General features: G+C 37.2%; 1 protein-coding gene across 1 annotated transcript; it reads right to left on the reverse strand.

Moving 5' to 3' along the window:
- Window positions 1–15170: 15170 nt before the first annotated feature.
- LOC141486750 (uncharacterized) lies at window positions 15171–18570 on the reverse strand. The gene is made up of 2 exons (XM_074185263.1): window positions 18354–18570; window positions 15171–18290 (listed from the first exon to the last, which is right to left on the reverse strand). Exons 1-2 carry the CDS (start codon window positions 18506–18508, stop codon window positions 17585–17587), a joined length of 861 nt encoding a protein of 286 aa, XP_074041364.1. The 5' UTR covers window positions 18509–18570; the 3' UTR covers window positions 15171–17584.
- Between the last annotated feature and the right edge of the window lie 349 nt (window positions 18571–18919).

Here is an 18919-nt window from a genome sequence, read left to right on the forward strand (position 1 = left end):
ATCACATAGTAGCAATACATCCGACTTCAAATACAAATCAGAGTATTCCCCCAAATTCTGACACTCGAATAAATTCCAAACATTTCTAGCCCTATCATAATCAGTTTCCGATATATGTTCACAATTGAGTGTGTCATAAAACTGATTTTTTGTCGGAAGTAATGGATAATTCAATTTGTCAATGTCATCAACAAAACTATATGGAAATACACCTTTCTGTCTCATCAAATTGAATTTCTCAATTTGTGGGAAATGTTTGTGCATCTCCAAACATTGATCGGAGGTCAAGTTTGCACCCAACTTCTCCAACGAATTAGTCATAAATTTATAACTATCGATAAATCTCATTTTGAGATAATTCTTCCTAACCACACCATCTTTATCGGTATAGCTGTGTGTGAAGAGATGCTTCGTGAAAGATATATATTTCTCTTTAGTTTGCGGGATAACATCAACTTTCTCTTTATTCCTATACAATTCTTTTATGAATAAATGACAATCATAACCACTTAAATTATGAAAAATGATAGGTATGAAGTTTGGTATTTTGAAATTTAAATTACATTTCGAGTGAGCGGCATGTGATCTTTTCTTTCCTGTGACATGACAATGATCTCTTACTTTGACTTCACCATCAGTAAATGCTTTATTACATATACCACAAGTTCTGGCTGCAGCAAACTGTTCTTCTTCTTCGTCAGTTTGTGTATCCATCGGTTTAGGGTTTCTGAGATGATTTTCATGTATCTCTTTCAAATCATCTTCAATGCTACTCACAAATTTCTGAGCTGCATCTACACCCCTATATGTAACAAATTTTGACAAATCATCATTATATGAACACTTTATCAAATAAGCAAATGAATATGGGGCATGTTTGAATGTTTTAATCGTGTATGAACTTTCAGGATTTGGCTCATTCACATGAATCGGTTTAAGCACTGATTCAAAATCAGCATACACTACAAATGGCACCCTCATTTGCCTCTCAAAGTTTTCAAACATTAGTTTATTTTCCGCAACCATTCTACCATATTTATTGATCTTTAAATTAGTAGTTGGTGTTGTGGTACTAATGTGATTACAATCATACATATTATGACGTAAAAGCAATCTCTCATCAGAAAAATATATCAAACATCCGTCACAAAAATATTTTTTCTGTCTATGAGCTGATAGTTGATTAGAAACTAATCTTGAAAGATCTTTGATCCAACAATAGTGACCATTACCGGAGTCATCAGTTATAAACAACAAATTGACATGTCTCCGGAGTCTTCTCTGTGAGTATCGCAATGGACCAATCACTTCATACTTCATTTTACCCTTCTCAAATGTACTCTCTAAACCGTAAACATTAATTGAAATATCATTCCTATCTTCGAATATTTCGATACTCTTATTATTAACTTTAACCGGAAAATCCATACCTGTGACATCTAAAACAGTGGAAAAATGTGGATATGACGTAAGTTCGGACACTCGACTATCTGCAGGATATAATGCTGATGTTATAGCCCAAGCAAAACAATATTGATCTTCATTACGAACATTCACAACAGCTTTCTTCCATTGAATACATTGAGGCAGCTTCACATATGAACGTCCTTCCAGTGGACTGTATTTATTAATGTTGACCTCGAGAAACAATATTTTTTCACAAGTCCAACCTGAATTATTAAAAAAAAAAATTACTATTCAATCTTATTGAAATTTTTAAAAAATAAATACCTGAGTCACGATCCTGGAACTCAGTCGTTTGAGCCACAATTACATCACGGAATCCATCAAAAACAGCATTCAAATCTGAAGATTGGTCCACTATTTTATTTTGGGAATTAAATGACTTCGTGTCCCTCGAATCATCAGTCTGAAGAATATAATTCCCAAAAACTTCCATATTCACCTTGATGCTTTTATGGATCCTGATGGCTGATTCCAGTAATTCAATGACCTTCTGCCTGATCTCATTGAAAAATGACATGTAGTCACTGGTTACAATCGAACTCTCCACCCTGTATGTAGCAATGCGGCAATTGAATGCATTCGTTATAATTTGAACACCGTCAGACAATTGAACACATGCATTATTTTTATGACTCATGGTTCTTCGGTGAGAATTCACTTGGGTCATAGGAATTGTCACATTACAACAATTGCACGTATACATAGGTGTTGCATTATCCACTCTCACCCGTTTCACTGCAGGCCCTCCTTGGCAACTCTGGAGCTGATGCCGACGAAGATTATCACTACGAGTGAAAGATTTACCACAGTCACAGGAATACATTTTATATAATAGTTCTCACTAACTCACTTGATGTAAACTGACATAGCCAACACTCGTACGCTTCTTAAATACACTCTGATAGGACCCGTCAAGACGTCATAGCCAACCCCACTTCTCAACTACATGCGCCAAGATTACCTCCCAACTGAATGCGATAACAGATGTCGATATACGAGCAAGCAGTGGTCGTTGCGGTCTCGGAGAGGGTAGACGCTAGGCAAACGGTCCTCGGCTGCCGTTGTGTCACCATCGATAGCGGGGCTAGAGCGAACCTTCATCGCTTCGGGAGAGGTGAGGGCAGACCGATGAATACGCATTACTCTGCCACACGTCGTGGAGTGAACATGTCGCTCTCTAGCCGTTGAACGGTTATTGCTGTGACGTCACTCCACTACTAACTTGGTGCCCTAACACCGATGGAGCATTTATTACTTGGAGGATCTTCGAAGTATGCAGACGTATGTTTGTACATAGACAAACAAGCACATGATGAAACCCTGTACCGTGCATTCTCTACACACACACACACACACACATAAACACACAAAATCTCATATGAAAAAAAAATCTGAACGATCCATGCACCAGACACTTCAAGGTCACAACGCCTTGACTTCACTGCACAACAAAAAAACTTCACCAAACAACAACCAATAAAAAAAGCAATTAATACGTCATAGTGGTGGGGGGAGGCCGAGAATCAGCTGTAAACAACTACTCATAGCCCATTGACTAATAAGAAAGTTTTTATTCCTTATTTAGAGGAATCGGGCAAATTACGGATGTGCAGTTGGTTAGTTCCTCGTCCACTAGATGGAGTGACATTTTTGATGTTCGCTCCAACTTCGAAAGAGGAATGAAATACTCTGAAAGAATTCCGATTTTCAATTGTGGAATATCATTGACTTTAGGTCGATGATGGTCACTATCTTGCACTGATGAGTGGCTAATAAGCCCGAAACCGGTCTGCAAGTGTGCCCGTTCCATAATTGAAGTTCGACTCTTTCAGTTGTATTGCCAATTGCATATGCAGGACATTTTCTGTGAAGATTCCTGCACTGACGCCTGTCTGATATAATCCAACGCCTTCGTGGTATTAGCCAGGGGAGTAGTTGTTTTCTGATAGGCGTCAGTCCATTAAACCTACTGTGTAGGTATATAGAGACTGGCTTGAACGTTTGAAGTTCCATTTGCTTTAGATTTGTTTATTGCCAGTCTTCAAGCATAGCCCATTGACTAATAAGAAAGTTTTTATTCCTTATTTACAGGAATCGGGCAAATTACGGATGTGCAGTTGGTTAGTTCCTCGTCCACTAGATGGAGTGACATTTTTGATGTTCGCTCAGTAGGAGATTTGAGCCGGTTCTAAGCCTCCCCCCACCACTATGACGTATTAATTGCTTTTTTATTGGTTGTTGTTTGGTGAAGTCAAGGTGATGTGACCTTGAAGGGTGTGGTGTATGGATCGTTCAGAAATTTTTTCCCGGTTCTAATCCTCCCCCCACCAATATGACGTATTATTTGCTTTTTTTTGTTGTGCAGTGAAGTCAAGGCGTTGTGACCTTGAAGTGTCTGGTGCATGGATCGTTCAGATTTTTTTTTTCATATGAGATTTTGTGTGTGTATGTGTGTGTGTGTGTTAGAGAATGCACGGTACAGGGTTTCATCATGTGCTTGTTTGTCTATGTACAAACATACGTCTGCATACTTCGAAGATCCTCCAAGTAATGAATGCTCCATCGGTGTGAGGGCACCAAGTTAGTAGTGGAGTGACGTCACAGCAATAACCGTTCAACGGCTAGAGAGCGACATGTTCACTCCACGACGTGTGGCAGAGTAATGCGTATTCATCGGTCTGCTCTCACCTCCCTCGATGTAGTGAAGGATGTGACGTAACGCCCCAGACTCGCCATCAATGGTGACACGCAGGCGGGCGAGGACTGTGCTAACGTCTGTCTTCTCCGAGAGCGCAACGACAATTGCTTGTTCGGCTATCGCTCTCGAAGCAGTGAATGATGTGACGTAACGCATCACCCTACCCTCGCTATTGATGGTGACACGCAGGCGGGCGAGGACTGTGCAAACGTCTGCCCTCTCCGAGAGCGCAACGATCACTGCTTGCTCGTGCCGGCAACTGTTATCGCATCAAATTGGGAGATGGGCTTGGCTGTGACGTCAGGCATCTCTAGTGGATAGCAACTAGCAATGTGAACCTTTCACGGTTTCATGGTGGGGGTGACTCGCACTGTTTAATATAAAAGAAATGCCTGGCACACTATGAAATCAGTAGACGAATATATCTGCAGCAGTTAGCAATTGGTAGAGTGTTATTCAGTTCGTAATAGAAGGAAGACGGTGAGTGTATTTGTCTGTTGGAAATTGTTTATATTTTCATATATATTATCATCATGTCCGTTTCAAAAGTAGACTTGAATAAAATTAATAATTTGATTGTACAGGAGGTTGAAATACTAGAGCAAAAGGCCTTATCATCATTGCCAATTGATGAAGTGTACATAATTAAAAATATGTCAACTTATTCTACACGATTTGGTAAATCAATTTTATTAACTTTGCAAGATGTGAGCAATGATAAATTATTTAAAACATGGCTACCAAAACGTATTTCGTTGCAATTCAGTGATGACGATATATCTTGTATCAACTCATCAGGTGGTAAATATACGATGGTGTATTTAGGACAGAGCCAACAAAGTTTTGCTGGCATGAAAACGCGATCTCTAGTTAAATTCAATATGGTTGAATAATAATTGTAATAATTTATAGCGAATTTCTTTAGGTCATAGCTTACAAAGTTTTTTGGTGTGAAAACGCTAACTCTAGTCAAATTCAATATGATTGAATAATAATAGTAATTATAATGAATTTCTTATTGTTTTATTAATATTCATATATTAGATGATAATTATATGGAAATATAAACATTACTAACTTAGTTGAATACACCTACTTTGTAACTACAAGTAAAATGGGAATGTGAGTATTATATCACTGAAAAATTGGAGGTTGCTTATTGTTTTTTTTTATTCGATTTCAGTTCCACCATTTAAAGATGTGGATGCAGTACGCAAGTCAAGATTGGGTCGATGTTGTAGATCTCAAATCATCGGTTCAACATTTGTCGTCTAAATTGAAGGTGTTGGGTGATGGAGCCGAACATGCAAGCAATTATGATATGAGTGTATGCTATGATGAAAAACAAATCGAATTATGCCTTCGTGATGCTGAGAAGTATTGGAGTGGTGCAGAAGTTTGTAACAAATTTTTGGATAATGAATTGGAATTGTGGCAACTTTGTGAGGTTATGATTGAACTGAACCTAAGAAGATTCCTGTATAGCCTCCAACCATACTTGCCAGAATGGATTATTCATCACTTTGAATTGAATGATGAAAATCGAGAGGAAATTGAAGATGGTCGCGAAAATGATGATTATGAGGAAGAAGTTATTTTAGATAGTCTGTATGTTCCTGTAAATCATAAATAATGTCAAATAAAAAACTTTGAATTATTTTCATGTTTTATTTATTTAAATCTCATGAAATACAATAGAAAATGATTACAAAACAATAAATATGATATAAAATACAATACATGATATAAGTCAGTTACAAATAAAAAAAAGATCATAAAACAGTAAATGATAGAGTGAAAAAAAGTGTCAATATCTGCTATGAACTGAACCATCCAATGCATTGTATGTTAAAACTGTATCATGCAAAATTAATGCATATACTTTAGTGTTGTCTGGAAACTTGGTCTTCCTCGTCTCAAACTCAATCTTTATATCAATAGTTGATGATTTTGTTGCATTCGGTTGATGGGAACAATCGATGACGAATAGTGGATTCTCTCTAAATTGCCCAATGTCCATCAGAGGTTCACTCATATCTTTATCATAATAACTTCGCTGGAAACTCTCAAAAGCATAATAAGCAGGAGCATCAAGTTTTTTATCGAAATTCAAATTCCAACGCTCATATGGATAAACTTCAGAATTCAAGTATACTCGAATACTATTGATATCAGCAGTTGTGAATTTTGTAATATCCTGTGTTCTATCTTCAGATGTGGTAGTACTTTGGAATGCGATGATGACAAAACGAGGAGTTTCCAATGCATTAGTTGTTTTGATGGCCCATATGTCTGAAGAAGTCCCACGTAATGATGGTAGTTCATAGAGGTCCCACATACGATACGCCAACTTGATTTTGGCATTCAGACCGCTTTTGTTTATTCTACTCAAAAGTTTTAGCTTGTGTTTATCATCTGGTACAATATGTCTTATTTTCCATTCGATTTTATTTATTTCCAAATCAGCATCAACCTCACCTATATACGAGTTTTTGAATGATCGAGCGATAATCAAAATCAATTCCTGTTTGGCATTCAAGATACTTTTGTTGTAATCTTCAGCAAAACCCATCAAATATTTCAGTGGTAGTTTTCCACTAAAAACATGACTGTTTGTATCCAAGATATCTTGCTTCAATTGTGAAAGTCCCCAACCAGATGTCAATAATGTGTTAGCATGAGATTGTCCAAATGATATCATGGTTTTCATTGTAGATGTTATCCCAGGTTTTCTAACAACAGCCACTTGTTCACCACCCATTTCATAACGAATTTCGTCAAAGAGAAATGCAATTGCATTATTCGAGAGATAGCATGTTTTCGCTACATCTTTGGGGGTGAATTTACCTTCTATGTAAATGAAGCTGTCGGCAATATCTAGTATAACATCTTGATTATTGATTGCAATTCTGATTTCATCCGAATTCCTGAATAGCGGTGATCCATAGGGCTTATATGTGTGCTCATGTAAACTTATGAGAGAATGATCGAGCACTGGTTCATTGAATATATTCAACTTTTCACTGTTTGTTTCGAGCACCATTGTTATTTTCTCACTTTCAATCCAATCGATTTCAAAAATTTAAGATCACTCACAGACAGAGCGTTATGTGCTAACTGTTTAGCATACACTTGTGGAATGAGCTTCTTTTTATGCACACTTTTCTTTTTATGCACACCTTTCTTTTTGATAGTGCAACTCGTTTGGGATTGTTCAATGCGATTTTGTCTATTGTAAATGAAACCCATAACAACAGTTATTCGATTTTCTTCAATTCCAAAATAATGAAAATATCTTCTTCACTTCCAAAATCGATAAGGTTATTTTTTTCCTCCAAAATACGCACTGTAATGTTGTGAATCAATTGACGACCTTCTGGACTGACAGGCATATATATACTACTGTGTGGTTCTTTAGTAAGATTGTAGCCAGGTTCAACATCAATATCGAATGAGAAAAGAATGTGAGATTCTTCACCATTTATATATGAACCTGATATTATATTGCAATCTAAGCGGATAAGTCTCACAGTTGTAATGTTTATTGGTAATGATGATTCATGTATCTGATTTGGTGGAAATATTCCATGAGCGAACCCCATCATTTCTGCTATAGAATTTGGATGTGTCAGATCAATTTCATATTTGGATCGCATTTCACATTTGAATGTATTATTATTGGCGTGTAGATAGAAAATATCATCTGCAACGACATCATTTGGTTTTTTATCATGAAACAATCTGAACATGATATGTTTCTGTATGACGGCATTGATCTCTTCTATTTCGTAAGCACCACATGGAATTTCAATTGTCAACTTTTGGGGTATCGATGAGTTGTCATTACTGATTCTGAAACTAACTAAGTTATTAGCTTCAGTTATATTATTGATTGTATTGCATCCATAGAATCCCAAAAGTCCTAATCCATAACGACTGTTCCTATTCAATTCAATTGGTGGAAAAAAATCCGCACTCAAGACACTTGTCCCGACAGCTTGTAGCTCGAACTTTCGTGACATGACTGATGAATATTTTGAAACACATTTCAATTTATTATTGTACACAGCAACAGCACATTTGAGACAATTTACACTTTTTGGAAGGTGTTGTATTGTAATAAGTATCATTTTTATTGATACCAATATTCACATCCTCTATATTACAAATACAACACATAGATTTTCGAGGTATAGGACCATCATTAACATCCGAATCTGAATTTTGATCGTGGTGGTGCTCATAACAATATCTATGTCTCATTATATCGATGTCATCTTGCAGATGCTTAGGCAACTTTTCCCAAACATATGCAATCTCATGTGCAACACATGCAAGTATCACTTCCTTAGGCATATTTGCAAGCATCACTTTATCCATTTTTTTCAAGGTACCATATTTTGAAAACATTCTAAGTGAAAACCCCATTCCCTTGATAGCCTCCCGATCTAGTTTTGGTGTTGAATCCATTTTTTTTTGGAAAATTATTTAGAGAGAAACTGCAAGCACAAGTGACCACAGAGAACTGTATTAAATTTCTGTTGTCGATCATAGTTATATTTGATTTTTACATTCGAACATTTTCGAAAGAATCGAGTCAATTCCAATGGTGGGGGTAGATCTCCAAAACTATCGAAATATGTGACTTCTTTCCCACATTTTTTATATGCCACCCAATGTGTTCCTGGTCCACTTATTCCATCTAAATTAACAATAGCTGTCTCGTTTTGTTTTGGACCTGAAGATGGTAATCTATCACGCATAAAAACACCACGAAAATGTGGAATTTTCATTTTTTGTGCATAATAACTGAGATCGAGATCAGTAAGAGGCCTCTGAGGTAGGGGTTCAATCAGTTTTTTGTTTTGTTTGTGGCTTTGTATGGTTTTAAATATAGTCCTAAACCTTTACGGTATGGTTTGAGATATATTCCACTTCCGCGTTTGCCTAATGCTACAGCCTCCATGGTTTTATTGTGACGATTGGCTTCCATTAAAGCCGCTCTGCTGGCTTTTGCCGAATTCACGGCCTTGGTAATACCAGCAGCGGCTCCCGCCAAACTTCCTAGTGCGGATAGTCCAGCAAAAATTGGTATCAATGGTAAAAGTCCACCGATCTTGGGAACAGGAATTATGCGTGGTGTGCGGATTTTCTTCTTTCCACCGGCAGCTTTAAGGTATTTACGTGCCGCCTGCAATGCCACAGTGATAGCTTTTTTGCTATTATTCGTCACAAATTGATTCCCACCAGCTTTCTTCAATACATTTCGCACTTTATGGACTATCCCAGCACCAAATGCAACTTTTTTAATATTATTTTTCTTCGATTGTTTCCTCTTACATTTTTTCTTATTGGTACTACAACCCATGCCCATATGTCTTTTCGCTTTCATAATGTTGGTGACAAGTAATGCAGCTGCTCTTTCCCCAATACTCGCGTCCTTTGATTTAACCCTATCCCAAGCGCTGTATTCAAGTTCTTTGTCGGCTAAATGTCTTGCTGCAAGATCAGATGGATGCTTAGAATATTGAATATCGTGTTTTTTGCATTCAATATCTAATTTATTGATTCCAGGATCGTTACGAGCTAAACGTTGTTTCAATTTTGTACCCGGTCCACAGTATTGATATCCTCCAGGTAGATGTAATTCGAAAGGAAGTTTGTTTATTAAATCATTAACAAAACCACAACCTCTTTTAATTTTACGATCACTTTCAATACGTCCGTATCGTTTGATGGTACACATTGAAATGAATAAGCTAATAACATTTATATAGTCTCCAACCACGGCACGATGCGCATTGTAAAACAGAAAGAAAAGTTTGCTGTAGATAATCTAGATGAGAAATTTGGGTGTGGATTGAATGGACAAAGAGTATTCAGACATGGTCCACTACTTCCATCATCAGTTCGAGGACTCATTATAGGACCTTCAAATTGTGGAAAGACGAATGCAATGATATCACTATTAACACATCCACAAGGATTGAGATTTAGAAATGTGTATCTCTATTCGAAGTCACTCAATCAACCTAAATATCAGTACTTGCGAAGTGTTTTGGAACCTATAAAAGGATTAGGTTTTTATACATTCAGCAATAATGCAGAAATAGTGGAACCCTCCGACGCTAAGCCTAATTCTGTTTTCATTTTCGATGATGTGATATGTGAAAAGCAAGATATTATTAGATCATATTTCTGTATGGGACGTCATAAGGATGTTGATTGTTTTTATCTAGCACAGACATATTCACGGGTACCCAAACAGTTAGTGCGTGACAATACCAATTTCATTATAATGTTCAAACAAGATGAGACGAATTTACATCACATTTATTCAGATCATGTTTCACCCGATGTAACATTCAAACAATTCCAATTGATGTGTGTTAAATGCTGGGAGGATCAATATGGATTTCTAGTAATTGATAAGGATAGAAAAATAGATGAAGGTAGATATCGCAAAGGATTCGATAGTTTTATATACCCATGATCTTGTTTTTGAAACTTATTCGATCACTGAATATTGTAGAGGTCACTTCATCAACGAATTGAGCTATAATTTAAAAAGGGCATTATGAATACAAAAAACGATTCTGAACATAAAAACAATGAAATGAATTTGAAACGTCAACTAGTAGAGACAACAGAAGCTGTCAGACAGAAATTCAACTCTATCAAGAATGATAATATTGAAAATCGTTCGACACTTGAAAGATTGTATGAGCCCATAATGAAACCATTGAATGTTTTATCATCAAACGCTACTTCTAAATCAGCAGTGTTGTCACCAAATCGTGGATCTGTTCAATCTACTTCAAATTATCCCATGAGTACTCCAATAGGAAGAAAACAATCTTTTGATGGTGTATCATCTGTGAATAGTGACACGAGCACACTTCAAGACGATATGAGAACAACTCTATTCGAAACACCATCATCGTCCCACATCGATTCCTCGGATCCTGACATCTCACCTGTTATGAATGAAAGTGGTGAAGATGTTTTGATGAAACATTTGAATAATGTAAAATCTAGAAATCCAGCATATGATGGAACATTTGGCGTACGTATGGATCCAATTACACAAAAGCTGAAAATGGGAAGTCTAGTGGTACATTTCAAAGATGGAAACATTTCATTTTGGGATGCTAATAAAGTGAAAAAATATGAATGCGCAGGTAGTCCAGAATTATATGATATGATCTTTTTGAAGAATCCACAAGATGTTGATAATGAAGAAACTCGTCAAGTATATTCCAAAATATTGAAAATAACGAATGCTCCATATAAACAATATCATCTGAAGAATGGTTTTAAAAATACAAATTCTAAAAAATTTCGTGAAGTCATCAAACCACTATTAGACTCACGACAATATCCAATTAGGAGTAGAAGTAAAATTGGTGGAGCACTCAAACGAGTGAAAATGGAGAAAACATATAATTCTAAACCTGCGAATTATGTGTACTGGAATTCACCGAAAGAGTTAGTTGCTCGCCTACGACTATTGGTAGCATCAAAGTCAGCTGGACATACCGGACATGATAATGAAATAATTTCAATAATTGAAGAATTACGTGAAGAAGGTATAATATATTAATATATATCCATAAGTAATGATCACTGTCACATCATCATTCAATGCAGTAACATTATCACTTTTTTTCTCTTTAATCATATTGAAATAGAATGACTAATGAAGTAAGTGATATCAAACGACAAGTTGTTAATGAATTACATAGACCTGCAAGACGTAATTTTCGTAGAAGAATAACTACCATCAAAGGTTTTGCAGATCTATGGCAAATAGATCTAGCTGAACTACAACCTTATGCAAAAAGTAATGAAGGATACCGATATATACTTGTAGTAATTGATTGTTACTCAAAATATCTATGGACTGTGCCAGTTAAAGATAAAACAGGTAGTACAATAACTAATGCAATGAAATATGTACTGAAGAAAGCCAAATTTTCCCCTAAACATATACAAAGCGATCAAGGGAAAGAATTTTTTAATAGAAGCTTCTCATCTCTCATGCGAGAATATAATATCAATCATTATTCAACATTCAGCACAAAGAAGGCAGCTATAGCAGAAAGAGTGATTCGTACAATAAAGGCATGGCTTTACAAGGAATTTTCGATGAGAGGTCACCACAAATGGCTTGATATTCTTCCAATTATAACTAGTAGATATAATAATAAAGTTCATCGTACAATAGGTATGGCACCCATCAATGTTGATTCAACAACAAAATTGAAATTCAAGGGTATCAATGGAATTGGAGGAAGACAAAGTAAACCCAAATTCCAATTGAATGATATTGTACGTATAAGTAAATACAAAAATATTTTTGAAAAGTCTTACACTGCGAATTTTACCACGGAGCTATTCAAGATTGTTAAAATTAATAAAACCATCCCAACGACTAATCTTGAAGTTATGAATGAACAGCCGATTAGAGGATGTTTTTACGAAGAAGAGTTATTACGAACCGAGAATCCTGACGTATATCTGATTGAGAAGGTGTTGAAGAGAAGAAAAAATAAAGTATATGTAAAGTGGTTAGGTCTTCCTAGCGAACAAAATTCTTGGATTGATGAATCAAATATGGTTTAAATGTATCTAATAGTGACTTTTATGAATAAAGTAATATTAAAGTTCATTATTGTTTTCATTTCAATTATAAGTATGTGAATTGAAAAATATTGCAGCGGTAAACATTGCCCCAGCCATTCGCAATGTTCTGTGTATACCAAACCAAATTAATTGTATACTCCATTCCCGCTTATATTTTTCAACTCACGATATTGAAAACACATTATCATTCCCAAAACTAATCGCCGTCACTTTGAAATGCAGTATCCAACTCTTTTTGCCAATTATCTCTCACTGATAATGCCGTCTCATAAAGCTTAGTCGACTGCTCAAGCTCAGCCTGAGCTTGCATTCTCGAACGTTGATGGAATTGCTTATCTTTACCTATTTTTGAACGGAGTTCATCAGCATCTTTAGACATTCTAGCCAATTCAACCTTCGCTAATGCAATCTTGGCATCTAATGCTTCAAGAGTTTCATTATTAGCATTAATAGCTCGCTCACTCTTTTCAAGTTCAGCAATAGTCATCTGTGCCTTTACAAGACGGTATTTTGCTTTCCTTTTCATTTCCCCAAACCGATGGAGGGGACTGAAAGAAGATAGCGGTTCAGCTTTCAAATCACTCTTCATTTCTTTAGGAGTACCTTTTGGCTTCCTCTTCGATCTGTCACTTTTCGTTGCGGGTTTTTTCTGTCGCACAACACTTTTGGATTCTTTCTTTTCTTTAAAGTCAGTGACAATCGATGAAGATGCCTTAGTAACCTTCCTCTTGATTGTTCTAGATTTCTTATCAACACCAAGAGGAAGGGTAGATGAAGAGTGTTTGAGTGATGATAATTGCGAAACGATCGGATTTTCAATAATAATTTGCTCATTTGGTTCTGGCACATCTGCAAAGTTAACGAAGTCGTTAATATCAAAATCATTTATCGAATCTTGACTGGATAAATGTAATACTGGAATATTTTCAAAATCAGTCTGATCGATATCAACAAGTGGTGAACCATCTTCAGCAATCAATAGCGGCATAGAGCTCATGATTATTAAGGTCTGAGGAATGATATGTGATAGCAATAGAATGTGGATAGGAAAGGTGATGATGTTACTGAGACCTCACCATTTATAGAAGAAAATAAACTAGCGCATGCGCTCTTTCATCAACTGGCACATGCGCTCTCTCACTAAACTATTCACGCATGTAACAATCTTTGTCATTTAAGAGGAAAACTTTGTGTTGCATGCATGTATTTTTAAATGTTAGAAAATAATACAAATAAATTCAATATATATATATATATATATATATATATATATATATATATATATATATATATATATATATATATATATATATATATATTTATTAATAATAGAGGACAATAACGATAATAAAAAATATAAAATGAAAAATGTTAATATGTCTCTGTGGATGTGGAACGTTCTTTGACTCTATTCCTCAATAGTTGTTGCTCGTGCGTCAAACACCAACATTGAAAAAAATGGATTCTCCTATTGGGGTAGAGTTGACCAACCTTCTCACACAGATCCCAAGTACTTCTACATGCATTGCATACATGATTCCAACAATTCATGGAATATGTATCACAACGCAAACAACGTTGCAGTGGAGTTGGAACGGCAGCACAGGTACCGCAAATATTTCTACAGATACCTATATTGTTAAATATTATAGGTTCGGAACACTTCAGACACTGTAACTGTTGTTGACGATAATCCGATTTTGTTCGCTTCGGTGGATGAGAAGGAGGCGATAGTTGAATCCGCAACACGCAATCACTACACATACCAGTACATGGATTGATTGAATCCTTAGGTCTACTTATTTGACAAAAGTAGCACACAATAGCCCCTGCAATCATCATTGGGTAGACACACACTTTTGGTTTTTCATTCCACTCTTTTGGAAACGGCATTTTACTAATTCGATTAGAAATATTAAGAGATGACTTACAGAAACTCTGAATGCTCTCTCCTACACCTACGATCTCTATTTATACAAATCAACATCATGTGAAAGTATAGTGGGATAACTTCTCCTACTATTCCACTCTAAACGAGTCAAGTGGGAGTCGCATCACCTCCTATATAAGTCGACTTGCAAACCTAGAGTTCATTCATTCACTCTCTACAACTGTGATCAAACAACAACAAGATGAATTCTGCAAAAATAAATGCTGCATTAAATAGAATATCTGCTGTTGATGAAAACAATTGGATAGACGAATCAGATGATGAGGATGTCAATGTTCCGCTAGAGGAAGTGATAGTTGAAGCAGAAGATGTTGGAGTCGATGAAGATGAGATAGACGAAGTTGAAAACGAGGCCAACCAAAGCGACGAAGATGATGACGTGATGGAGTTTGAGAGGGTCATGGATGATGAAGGGATAGAAGCTGACACAACTGAAGGCGATGGTGCTTTGAGGATCGGTATGCGAACGCTCAATGTCAGTGAGACACTGGAAGATCCCTTGGATTTGTATTGTGCAATGGATGCATACGTATTGATCAGCACAATAGATGGAGAGAACAAAAAACTATGTTGGTGCTGCTTTCGGTTTTATTCGCATAGAAACAATAATGGAGGGTGGTATGCCCATGTCAACACCCACAACACTGTCTCAATTATGGAAATGGGGCAGAATTGGTGTGAAGCTTGCGAGAGGCCACTAACAAACTTCACCCGAGTATCTACATGTATTATATGTAATAATGTCCAACCTGTGGCACAATAACCGTGGACCTACTGGTCAAAAAAAACAACAGCCCTTTTCAGGGCTACATTATTCACACAAACAGTAGTTAGTTGTATTAGTATTCATAGATTATATGACAAATGAATACTTTGACTAATAAAAGTCTAAGTAATTTGTTAGTCTTTGAATATCTATACATTATATGACAAATAAATTACTACTTTGACTGAAAAGTCGATATTTGGAATTTGATAGTCATTGAATATCTATGCATATGATGAGTACTACTTTAAATGAAAGTTGAAGTTGGCATTTTGTCAATCATTGTATGCATATAATGATGAATACTTTTACATACATACATTTTGTTTGAGACTATAATGTTAACAATGGTATGAACCTGTTTCTGTTTGAAAGTATAATGATAGCTCTGAAAAGAGCTATTTTTTTATTGTTTCAGTCTTCAATTGTAGCCCTGAAAAGGGCTGTTTTTTTTATTAATCCATGCAATGGTATGGACTAACGCTCCTCATCATCATCAGAAACAATGATGATTGTATCATCATCTGTATCTGATGATATACTGATGATGTCATCCTCATAATCATCTGAATCAGACGATATACTAATGGCATCATCATTAGCATAATTATCTAGCTCGTTATCCTCTAGATCGTCTAACTCATTGACATCCATCTCTAACTCTGCCTCTACTTCCTCTTGCATACCTTCTTCCATACGTGCCGGGAAATCATCAGGTAGATCATAGATACGTTGCAGCATTTGTGCAAAATTTGTACTGAAATGATCGAACGTTGAATCTATTCCATGTACCTGGATGGGGCCTGTACTCGCCATAGAACACTCTGGTACACTCATCGGTTCGGTGGTGGAATCAGCACTCGACATTGTGGAAGAATGATATAGAACTGGGATTGATGCTTTATTTATATTGGAAAAAAAAGGAGGGGGTGAAGTGTAAATGTAGAACAATTCAGTGTTTGAAATTCGAAAGCAATAAGAATGACAATTTTCTTGAAATTCTAAGTGATTATTATTATTAGAAACTCTGAGTGATTATTATAAAAAAAACTAATAAGGGAGAGGGAAAAAGACACTGCCCCAACCTCGCAGTGCCTCGTGTACACCAACCAAAAAGTGTGTACTCCGTGGAAGGAAAGGAAAGGAATAGAAAGGATGGGAGAAATGAGGAAACGATTACATATCATCGTCTGAATTCAGGACTTCATCAATCAGGATAGGGGATGGTGGAGGACTATCATCGGACTCATTGTCAGCGTCACCGTCATCATCGTCATCGCTGTCGTCGTCGTCTGTGTTTCCGGACTGTGTATCCCATTCGTAATCATTCCGCCAATCATAGGGATCTGGATAATCCCCATCAGACAGGTCCGCTTGATCGGTTCCAGTAACGTGAAGCACTTGTATCCGATCATCATAAATTATGTCATCATAATTCATCGAGTGAGGTGCAGTCGTGGAGGTAACGAAACCTTCATGGATAGAAGCCCAGTAAGGATGTTGATGCGCTGGGTCACTGTACGGCTCAGTAGTTGAATCAGGTTCCATGTTGAAGGTGGCTGATCAACTGAATATTCCAACAGATAATTCCTACTTTTATACTTTTGAAAGGGAGTGGGGGAGGAGTGGGGAGGAGAGGGGATTAAGTGGGAATGAATTTCAAAAATGACATGAGCTATATTCCATGAAAGAGAAAATTGAAAATACTATATGAATTATATGAAATATACTTATTGATTTCATTATGAAACATATTTTCTTCCCAAGAGATTATTTACAATAGATTAGAGAACACAAAAATTGATGTGAGGTATTTGCATAGAAGAACTTGTAATTGAAATAAAAAAAGGAAATAATAATGAGACGAAGTGAAGAAAAATGCTCCAACCATCGCATTGTTCAATGTGTACCAAACCAAAACAATGTACACCCTTAATTTCACTTCTTTTTTTTTATTTTATTTTTATTTCCTAAAATTACAAACATAAACTTAAAACTATCTTAATCAAATATTCCTAACTAACCTAAAACTAATCTTACTACACTTACACTTAATCTATGGGAAAGTTTTTATAAAAGTCACTAACTTTTTATAAGTCTCTATCGAAGAGGTATCTGCTTCACACTTTTTCTCCAGAGATGCATACTTCCGATCTAGTTCGGCTATTACTTTTTCTGCTTCCCTCCGTCGGTTAACAATTTCAGCCATTTCGCGCTTCCTTTTAACCAACGCGGCCTCACTAGCTCGAGAAGCATGTTCTGCTTCCTTACATCTCTGTAGAAAACTGTCCAACATTTCACTAACCTCTCCGATAGGCTGTCGCACTTGTGGCACTAACACTTCAGGATTCGTCACCGGTGTTGCCAGCATCGGCGAAAGCGGCACCACCGACGGAGTGAATACGATGGGAGCCTCCTCCGATGGGGACAATACAACTGGTGGCTCCTCCGGAGAAGGCGCCCTAGGTTGTTCCACTACTGCTGCGGGTGGTGTGGAGGGCCTTAAGCTGTTTGGAGCGGTCGACCAACTACCTGCATAAGGATTAGTCCTATTGCAAGTAGCTCGGTACTTAGAAATAGGACCAACCTTCGCTGCAGGTCGTTGGCAAACCTTCTTTACAGGCCTGACTTCCTCCTCCTCCTCGAATAAGTCAGGGCTGGTGGATCTGCACCTAACTCGTGAAGTGGATGCCTTCTCCTGCTCTGTCATAGGCATGATGGATGCCACAGCGTTATTTAATTCCTGAGTGTTGGATGCCATTCTGAAAATGTAAAATAATACAAAGTTAGTAGATGTAAAAAATTAAAGTACATTGTTAACTTACTCAAACTTAGCTCCTCGTCGTATAGTACACTGCTTCTGGTTGAGTATGGCTGGACTGCTCTGGATGACTGGAGTTGTCGTACTGAATGTAGAAGAACGTGCTCCTCGGGGTATCAACATCATTGGGAGTGGAGGGAATGAGGTGGGGGCGTGCATGCGCAATGGTTGGAATATGGTGGGGCGAGAAATGGTAGGAAGTGGGCGGGTGAGCAATGGTGGGAAGAAAGCGGGCCGCGCTCCGCGCGGCTTACGCCCCAATTCGCTACGCTCGCGCCGGCGCGCTTCGCGCGCCGGCGCGGTGGCCCCCCACCCACCACCCCGGGGGAGGAGGGGGGGTGGCCCCCCACCCCCACCCGCGCGCTTCGCGCGCCGTGAAACCTAACCTAACCTAACACCTATGACCCTAACCTACAGTATGTATTAATCTAATCTAACCTAACGCGGGAGTAAATTCACCATGTTGGTTCAATTAATACGTCATCTGTTGGTTTTGGTTCTATTATTCTAACATTTGGATCAATGTCCAGTCCTGGATATCCCAGTCCACCTGATGGCCTGACTTTATGG

Source organism: Leptinotarsa decemlineata, unplaced genomic scaffold (genome assembly GCF_025532065.1).
Source record: "Leptinotarsa decemlineata unplaced genomic scaffold, Ldec_3_MD MMD2_P_RNA_scaffold_2, whole genome shotgun sequence".
NCBI lineage: Eukaryota > Metazoa > Arthropoda > Insecta > Coleoptera > Chrysomelidae > Leptinotarsa > Leptinotarsa decemlineata.